At 41.2% G+C, this 9716-nt stretch overlaps 1 protein-coding gene across 2 annotated transcripts; it reads left to right on the forward strand.

Annotated features, from left to right (window-relative positions):
- The first annotated feature begins 296 nt into the window (after positions 1-296).
- mafk (MAF bZIP transcription factor K) lies at positions 297-8318 on the forward strand. Of its 2 annotated transcripts, none has more exons than XM_085404383.1 (3): positions 297-516; positions 6393-6469; positions 6549-8318. In XM_085404383.1, the coding sequence occupies exons 2-3, from the start codon at positions 6425-6427 to the stop codon at positions 6984-6986; spliced, it is 483 nt and encodes a 160-aa protein (XP_085260509.1). In that variant the 5' UTR covers positions 297-516; positions 6393-6424; the 3' UTR covers positions 6987-8318. The 2 variants fall into 2 exon arrangements, with proteins under 2 accessions (XP_085260509.1, XP_085260508.1); XM_085404382.1 differs by having other exon boundaries at positions 298-511.
- Positions 8319-9716: the final 1398 nt, after the last annotated feature.

Genomic DNA, 9716 nt, shown 5'->3' on the forward strand with positions numbered 1-9716 from the left:
TAGTGGAGAGCTGACTCAAAAATATAGGAGTAGGAGGAGAAGAAGGAGGAGGGGGTGGTGAACATACTTAGAGAGCAACAGGTTTATGACTTCCTTTAGAAATCTGAAGTTTTTCTTGGCTAATGCTGGCAACGTGAGCTGACTTTGTGCAGATTAGTTTTGTAAAGTAAGCAAAAGCAGTCGCCAGCAGTATCTGTCTTCTATTTATGGCCTCCCCCAGGCCTCCCCCCCCTCCCCACCCCACCTCCCCAGACTGACGTCAGCACAAAGTTATTTTCATGAATGGAGGGGGCGGTCACGAGGAATCGGTGACGTGAGTGCTTGCGGAAGCAGAGCGTGGAATGTTGGTACATTGTTGTTGTTTTGTAGTTAATTTAGTACGAGGATACGCCGCTGCCCGTCTGTGCTGGACGCTTTTTACCAAGTTTGTCAACTTGCTTCACCGGTTGTCGAGGAAACATACTTTGACAGTTTTACACACTCCGGTCCACAGATATCTGAGTCCACAGAGGTGAGGTTGTATTTTTTTTAATTATTTATTTTTTTCGGGAAGATGTTTTGACATTCCTTTCTAAATTACTCGAGTTCTCACGGTGACATAGTGGCGCACGCAAACAGGCTTGTGTTGTGCATCCTCTTCGTAGGATAAGTTTTGATCCCAGTTATGAAAGCTCATGTTGATTTCGTAGATTTGTTTCTTTCGGGCGGACACGTGTTGTGCTGGAGATACATAATACAGTGCTTCAAAAGTGGCGCAGACCTCCGAGCAGTCGCATATAGGAAGTTAGAAATTGTATGAAAATATGTAAAAGGGGGAAACAAACGTGTGTTTTGTCGCTTTCCTGCGATTTGAAATAGTTCTTTGAAAATAACAGCGGTGATTATGACACTGACTGAATGCGGTCCCTTTAAAAAAAATTATAGCTAATAATTTTTATAAACTGTATAACGAGCGAGGAGACGTTTTCGACCAGCATTGTGGGAGGGAAGAAAAATAAGACGATAAAAATCACACTATTTCTTCGCACTTCTCATTAAAAGTAAAGCTAAAGTTACAGAATGTGTTACAAAATATGTTTATATACTATTACTAAGCATGCCTGAACCTCTAAGGTTTTAGATTATAACTTTTTCTAGAACGAAAAAAACCCAAACCCCAAAATTGCATTCCCCCCCCCCCACATGTGTGTTTATTTATAGCATTTCTGTGACTTAAATGAGATTTTCGGAAAATGGAAGTGAAATAAACTTTCTCACTTTCCTATTGAAACAAATCCATGTACAACATTTTTCACATCCTCCTTAATTTTCGCGCTCTTCCCCAGCTCATGGCAGCGAGGTTGATAGCGGGTGCTATAATGCAGAATACCAGCCTGCTTTTGACATTGGAATCGACACGTGGTCTGCATTTTTAGACATGTGGGACAAAGGGCACGATGTGGAGTGGAGGTAGACCACCGGGGTTGACTAGCCTACAAGAAACAGCAGAAGGAACCCATATTTCCACAAACGATGAATCACTTTAGAGACTTTATCTCATCGCTGTGTTTAGCTATAATTCCTGCTCTGCATAACTCTTAATGAATTGGGTAAAGATAAGAAAACCTTGAATTACAATGACTAATTGAATTTTTGACCATGGCTCTAAAATAGCTCATAATGATCTTCTTTGCAGTCTTGTATGTCCACCTTTCAGTTTGCCCTTTGCCATTTACTTAAAAACTTGTGATTAATATATGGAAAATATTTGTCTGAGTAACTTGTTCCGCTTAGATGGTCACAGGTTGATGTCTTGAGGGGGGGCTTTATGATTCACTGTTGTTTCTGGTGGGTGCACACTGACTTTCAGTCTGAAGCAGTAGGAGCAGGGTGTGCTCCTGTCATGAGGTTAACATGTGGTTCAATCACCAAAGTGATGATATCTTTTTTGGATGGAGAAGTTACAGCAGCTGACTCATCATACCAGTATGGGACAGTGGGAGGGGGGGGGGGGGGGAGAGAGAGAGAGAAATTCCCCTGAAGATGCAGCATATGGTCAATTTGTCTTCCCTTTGTTTCTCATTTTGCCGGACAGTGGTGATGGATGAAAGCAGTGCAGAATGCGAGACCGTTTTTGTGGTGGAGTATTGTGAAAGTGAAATGTTTGTGGTTAGCAATGCTATGACTCACACAGAACACGTTGGCTGTGATGTGTTTTGCTCCTCTTACTGGAAAAAAGATGTCAAGTTTTGATTACTGACTGTGGAAGCCAGTGATTTTTATTTGCAGCCGAACATGCCAACCAGAGTGGACACAGGCAATAAGAGGTGACTGTTTGAACAGGTCTGCCTTGCATCTGTCAAACGTGACTCCCTGGCAGTTATATAGCATTTGAGATTGTTCCCTCTGCCACTGGCAGCGACTTGTATCAAGTCATTTCTGTCAGAAAGACTGGCTCTCAAACCACTGCTTTCACCTCATTATGGTCAGAGGTGTGGCAAGTGTCAGAGGTACTCCTGTAATTATATTGCCGGATTGTGTTGCTGGGAATTCTCTGTTGATTCCTGATGGAGCTGGATGCAACTCTTGATTCTGTTGTGATTCAAACTCAAATCAAATAATTCGAAACGTTTGCTCAACCTATCTGTCCTGAAAGAACATTATCGAAATCTTTAGGACTATTATTAGCAGTGACTGAATATTAATATGTCTTCTTTTATTCACTAATTATTAGTTATAATTAAAAAAAGGACCGATGTGTCCACTTTTCATTCTTTACATCGTTCTGAAAACCAGTGTCGATGACTGGGAGAATATCTTCTCACAGATATTCGGTGAGATCTCCTCCCTTTCCGCAAGAAAGTTCCGCTGGTCATGCCAACCCTTTCTGAGGTTCTCTGTACTTTTCCTTCCTCTCCCTGAAACAACGGGATTTTCCAGGAAATGTCAGATCAGGAGGGTGTGATTCCCTGCTGCTGGTTGTCGCTTTTACCAGTAAACAGCATGACTCACTGCTCAGCTATGCTCTCCATTTCCTTCACATAATATCCCACCAAATGTGCTGCGCTGGAGAAAGAGCAGAGTGCTGCGTGCCTCAGTCTGTGAAGAAATCTCTCCACCCCCCTCCCCTTAGAAAAGTGCAAGAAATGCAAGCGCTTTCTCATGAAGACTAAAGTTGAATGTCAAGGGCAGCATTAAGTCTGCTTTGCGCTGAACCCCCTCCCCAACCTGCACAAAAAGAGAAGAAAAACAAAGAATCCAGACAAGCCAGCTCTGCATTTATTAGTGAAGTGTGAGCGCATAAGTCTTTGATACGCTGTTTATTTTAGGGGAAGGCTGGGCCCCACAGTTACCTGCTGTAACTGAACAGCAGCCATGAACTTGACCCGATCCCTGACTTCAAAAACAGTAAGCTATACTTTAACCACGAGGTATCAGTGAAGGAAAGGTACATACATTTATTTAACTGGCTTGGTCTCAGATGTGGAGCAAGGTTATAATGGATTTCTTGTCCCACAATTGTTTGCCTAGAGATGATTCTTTTTAAAATCACTGTTTTCTTGCTTCTGCTCTGGTTTACTTGCTTTTGAACTAGTTAAAAATATTCATAACATGCATCTGTACATCTTCAAAGAACACAGCAGGCAACATTGTGCTTTTTGCTCAAATCCCCCAGCAAACAAGCAGAGCCGTGAAATGTTTGTGCTTATAGTGGATAGACAGTGGAGCATTTACTCCAGTGAGTACTTATTTGGTTATCAGTCGTCAGAGGGGTGTCGTTAGGAATAAAACAGTATTGCTTGTTGTATATCAAAATGAGGGAAAGTGAATTTTTTAAAAAAATGAAGCACTTTGTTTACAATTTGTCCCTCAAAGGAACACAACAATAAGAAAGAAAGACTCCTGACTTCCACACGTAAGCATGCGCAGGCTGTTTTCCATTTATTTGGCCAAGTGACAGATGTGCGATACTTCAAAATTCCAGACATTTTGTGAAATTTGCAGCCATTGTTTTACAAGTGGGTTTGTCTCCACTCCACCCCCGTAGCTGAGCGCATTGCAGGATATATTCAGACTGCATGTTCCCTCTTCAGCGAAGGTTCGCCTGTGTGCATGTGAGGGTTTGCACATGTGTGTTCGCTCAGGAATGTGGTTTTGTTCTTTACCCGCCAACTGTGGCTTTTCTTTGAGGTAGCCTATTTTCCCAGACTCCTTTCCTTACTGTTATGAAGAAAAAAAAAAAGCCTAACGTAAGTTGTTTTCTTGACTATAGTGAGAGGACGTGTTTTGTCTGTCTTCTCTGTGTGGTTGCTGGGGTTTGTTTTGTTCTCTGAGGAAACTTTGGTGTCTTAATCAAGAAAGCCGTGTCCCTGTGCAAGTTGCAAAAACATAAGCACATGCCTTAAGAATTTCAGGCAAACAATCTGGCATACTGGTTCAGACTGGGGACCTCTTGTATAAAGATCAGAGAGGCCCCAGTCCGCTTTTCCATGATTTTTTCAAGGAACATACCCAGGGACCCCCCTCTGACGCAATACCACTTAAATTAGACCGTTTAGGGCCAGCTTGCTTTTGAGGAATGTTTTATTTTAGTTCATCATCTTTATTTGATGCCTCTAAAATCTCAGTTATGTAATTCTTTGCAGCATGTTTTGCAGATAAATAAAGGACATCAGCGAGCACACCAGATGTTCCTTAAATCTCTAAACCGAAGTTTGTGTGGATTCTGTTTGTAGCTGTTCGCTCATTACACACATTTGCCATGTGTTTATTTTCCAAGTTAGGATTCTGACTTGATTTTCTATTTCAGGACAATGACTTAGTAATGTTTAAAAAACAAGAAGAAGAAAAAAGCATTTGTTTTTCTAAGTTTTCACTGCACTACTGGTCTGAGTTAGAATCCCCTAGAGGCCCTGTATTAACAGAAATATATATATCACACAATGAACAGTCACACCCACAGTATTTTCTTCCACGAATGCTTCAGCTAATAGGTCTGAAGAGAATATTTCCCCTCTTACTGAGGGTATCACTTATCGCATTGCTCCCTTTAAATTGTTTAGTTGGCAGAAATTTGTGTCAGCACTGCGGGCTAAATATATCCACGGGCGTTAAATAAGGGCATAGGGCAGCTCAGGAAAGCCCAATGTAAGAGGATCCAACCACAGAGAGACGGCACTAAATCGATAGACTACATTGTCTCCCAGCAAAAATACATCAGTGACTATAAAGGAAACTATTTCTCTGTGACACTCTATCTTTAGGAATTTTCCACATGCTGCCCTGTAAAGTTCAGCAGAACTATAAATGTTATACTGATGTGATGATTTGCTTTGATGAGGAGGCAGAATCCTGTAGACTGCTGCTCTGTAAATCCAGAGAGGTCAGATCAGAAGATAAATGATGGATTTAAGAGGAGAATTGAGGATTTTTGTACACAGGTTGCCTTGAAGTTAGCAGCACAAGTTAGTGCTGTTCTTTTTTTTTCTTTTGGTCTGTACTATGTATGGGCTGTGTTGCGGTTATGAAGGAGACTTGTTTACCCTTTTGGTGACCATGTGACTCACACTCCCACGCCCATTTGCAGGGCGTTTCCATGGTATCTGTTGAGCATGGAACAGTGCACTCGTAGTCAAGCTGGTCTGTAGGTCTTGAAATGGAGCCTTTGGGGGATGTGTGCCTCTCACAGGATCGCAGCTCAGCGCTCTTGCTTTTTTTGGCCATGGCAGCAGTCTGGAAAGCATGTGGCTCACTGTAATGAGTACAGAGAGGCTTTTCTAAATACTGCCCTGGCAAAATCACTGAGGCAGAGAGCTTAAATGCAAAGTTCTGTGACGAGCAGGAGAGAGGTTGCCTGTTTCTAATTTTGCCTGGTCTAGTGAACTACATTGTCACGGCCCTCTTTTTAATATGTAAAGACAGACAAGCAACAGTGCTGACAATTAATAGAATCATGCTGCCATCTGCTGGTATTTATGTCACTAACAAACAAACATGAGCACTGACATATGATGTAACCCTGGGATGTGACGTCTGTGCAGTAAACTTCTCGAGTATCACCACTGGGGGTGTCATTTCTGCTTATCTGTCATATCTGAAATGTCAAATAACATTAAGTAAAAACTATCAGTATCTCATTTTTAAAATATAGTGCTTGAACTAAAATGCACTGTTTAAAATTCCTGTATGTTAACGCACTCTGCAGCAGAAGTAACCCGAGTAGTATAAACTAATGATATGTGCAAAGTAACACATGCTGTCCAGTCATTCTAGTAGAATAACTTCACTACCTCAATTGCTTCTAAATTGCCAACATAAGTAGCTGAGTAAATCTGCTTAATTGTAATTACTTTCGTCCATCAATAATATGTTCTGTTTCACTTACTTGAGGTCGTATGTTTTTTACTTTTCAGTGTCTTCTGTGAGATTCTGGTCATTTGTCTTCATGCAGGGAATGACGACTACTTTTAAGACGAGCAAAGCTTTAAAGGTAAGCATGAGAAGTTTGAAAAATGTTTTAGCGATTCACGCCTGCACACAGTTCTTCATGCACTGCTCGTGTCTTGCAGGTCAAGAAGGAGGTGGGTGAGAATGCCCCTGTGCTCAGCGATGATGAGTTGGTTGCCATGTCTGTGCGGGAGCTCAATCAGCACCTGCGTGGGCTCACCAAGGAGGATGTTGTGCGATTGAAGCAGCGACGGCGGACCCTGAAAAACCGCGGCTATGCCGCGAGCTGCCGCATCAAACGTGTTACCCAAAAGGAGGAGCTGGAGAGACAAAAGACCGAGCTGCAGCAGGAGGTGGACAAGCTGGCCCGTGAGAATGCCAGCATGAGATTGGAGTTGGATGCACTGCGAGCCAAGTATGAGGCTTTGCAGTGTTTCGCACGGACTGTGACCAGAGGGCCTCTCTCACCAGGCAAAGTTGCACCTACCAGCGTCATCACCATCGTCAAATCTACCAGCCAAAACAACTCCAGCCCATCCGCTTTCTCAACACCTTCCTAGTGTTGACAGGACTGGGCTCTCCTTTGCCTGCCTGGTCCTTCCTATTTCTGACCTGGTCTAAACCTACTCATCCCACACTGAGACGAGGCTCGGTAGTTAGACTGAGGGGTGGCCGGGGTGGCAAGCTCTATGTGATGTTATGCTGCATTCACAATTCTGTCTCCCTCTTTTTGTCTCTTTTACACAATCTACATTGTCTGTGCACTGTGCAAACCCCCTTCCTGACAACCAGCACCGGCAGGTTATCGGGCCTCTGTGACCCTACCTCCATGACTAATAGCAGAGATTTGCTTTTACTCAAATTTCAAGTATTTGACACGCCTTAATGTGGCAGCACATGGTCTGGGACACCTCTCATACTTTATGATGTAAAGAATAAAATACAAGAGGTTTAAAGTAACGCATATGAGACAGTATGGATACTTTTAAAGTCTTTGCCAAATCACATTTTCTTTGTATAAATATTAATGAGCCTGTGTCTGTTGCCTTGAACAGTTCTACATGTGATCTATGCAATATCTCACATGTATTTTAACACAGAGGTGATATCTTTCCACTGTGAGGTCAAATGGACACTTCTTCAAGGCCACAGTTATCAGATGCCTTTGAAAGCTAGCCAAACGCGGCACCGGAAACCTATATGCTTAGCACTTTTAGGAGGTGCTAAGCAGTAAAGTCACTTGACTAAGTGTTTGAGTAACATGAAAACTTATGTAGAAATGGTTCTGAGGGATCTTTGCATTATACTGTTGACAACTGACCAATGTTTAGCTAAAAAGCTATACTAGTCTTTTAACCATGATACCTATATAAGTAACTTATTTAGAAAGCAATACCAGTACAGTTCAGAGAAGTTTGAATGATGCAGCTAAAAGTGATCTAATCTGGCAGTTTTGAAGAAACACCTTAAATTAATATTTGGAAAGAGTTAAAATCACCCATTACGATAGAATTTGTCTTTGTCGGACTGGACTGTGTTTCCTTGTACAATATTCTGAAAAGTGCCATTTGTGCCTTCATTCCTCCTACTGGCAACTGAGAAAAGACATGTCTGAGTACCGTCAGATTTCAGAAGGGGTTCCGATCTCTCTTGTCAACTACATTCTAGTTGACAGATAGCTGAAAAGTACTGTTATGTTATGTTGTCAAAGACAGTGTAGGCAGTTGGAGCTGTTGCATGTGATTGCATTTGTGTGTGGCCCCTTGACTCAGAAGTTTCTTGATATATATTGTAGAAAATTTTTTAAATTCTGTTTAAATGGTAAACTTGGTCAGACTAAATTGCAAAACTGGAAAGTGATTAAGGAACATGCGTTTGACAATGGTGTCTTTCATCAAATAGCACTTAGAGAAGACTGTTAAGATACAGTGAGCAGAAAAAAAAAATCACAGGGCCACTTGTTTAAAGAAGGAAGTTACGCTTGCATTTCTGCAGTTACTGGAGCTTAACTAGGTGAAAACACAATGTGGTCGGACCACTTACAGGAAAGTTGTGCCGAATGTAACTAATGATAGTGAACTACTACTATCTGCTGAGGCACTTACTGAGTGGTGTTTAATCTCTTTTCTTTGTATGCAACTCTTGGTAGGTAATCCATATTGGATATAATAATAAGAGCAGACCTTTTAAGTATGATGCAATTCAAGTTGCTTACTGTATATTACAGACTAGAGACGGCAAAGCTCCCACCGCTTCTGTTGTCCCTTAGATTGAGAACTCCGTCCAAATAGAAATCATTCCTAATACTGGGTCACAAGAAGTGCTGCTGCCGGTGTTGGTATTTCCGAAACAGTAACCAGCTACTTTTCTTTTGACACGCTCTTCTACAAGAGAACTCCTGACGCCCGTCTCTAGAAACTGTGGTGTCAAGATAACTAAATGCAGTAAAGGCCTTGCTCTCATTGTACATTTTGTAATACCGTATTTAAATATGAAATTCACTTGAAATCGAGCTGTTCTTACCGAGAATCCATTCCCAATTTGGAGTGAAGTCAATAGATTGTTCATGTCAGGATTTTCTCTTGGCTAAGAGGACATGACTGTTCTTCCCCTGTTCCATAGCTGCAAAGAACAGTATGGGGAACTTTACTGCTGTACAACCTGCTGTGATTTATAAGCAGGGGCATTGCTGTGTTCTTACTCTCATTTTGTATTTTTCATTTGGTTTGTGTCAATACAGCCCATGTTCTTTTTTTCCTGATACTTAGTTTTATAAGCATATACATTATATAAATATACATTATATAGTACATATTTTTCTATATTTATGTCTTTTACTATGCTGGGAGTGGTGTGATTATGTAATCGGTCTTTGAAGTCTAATTATATGAATGCTGAACTTTTCTCTTAAAAAGAAAAAAAAAGGAAAAAAAATAGTATTCAAATTTACAACGAGAGAACTGTTTTCGTAACTTAAGTTTTGTGAGTATTTATGGCCCAAGAATAGTTCTTCTCAGCATATTCACATGTATCTAATGCACGACAGTAACTAGGGTTACATGCAGGCTGCAGATGACCTTCTGTAGAAGCTATCATATTTTGTCATGTCAAATTTGATCATTTCGAGTGTAACACGAAACACTGCCTAATATCAAAAGTGCCTAATTTCAACCAAGTGTTTAGTTTGCAAAATAGGCTTTTGGGCAGCGTTAACTGAGGAATTATTAAGAATATTGCAAATAGAATATGAGGAAAATTTGCTCTTAAAACAGATCAACCTGCATGCAAAC

The sequence above is a fragment of the Rhamphochromis longiceps genome, linkage group LG4 (assembly GCF_057381845.1).
Source record: "Rhamphochromis longiceps isolate RC_006_pf linkage group LG4, R_longiceps_female_GT1.1, whole genome shotgun sequence".
Taxonomy (NCBI): domain Eukaryota; kingdom Metazoa; phylum Chordata; class Actinopteri; order Cichliformes; family Cichlidae; genus Rhamphochromis; species Rhamphochromis longiceps.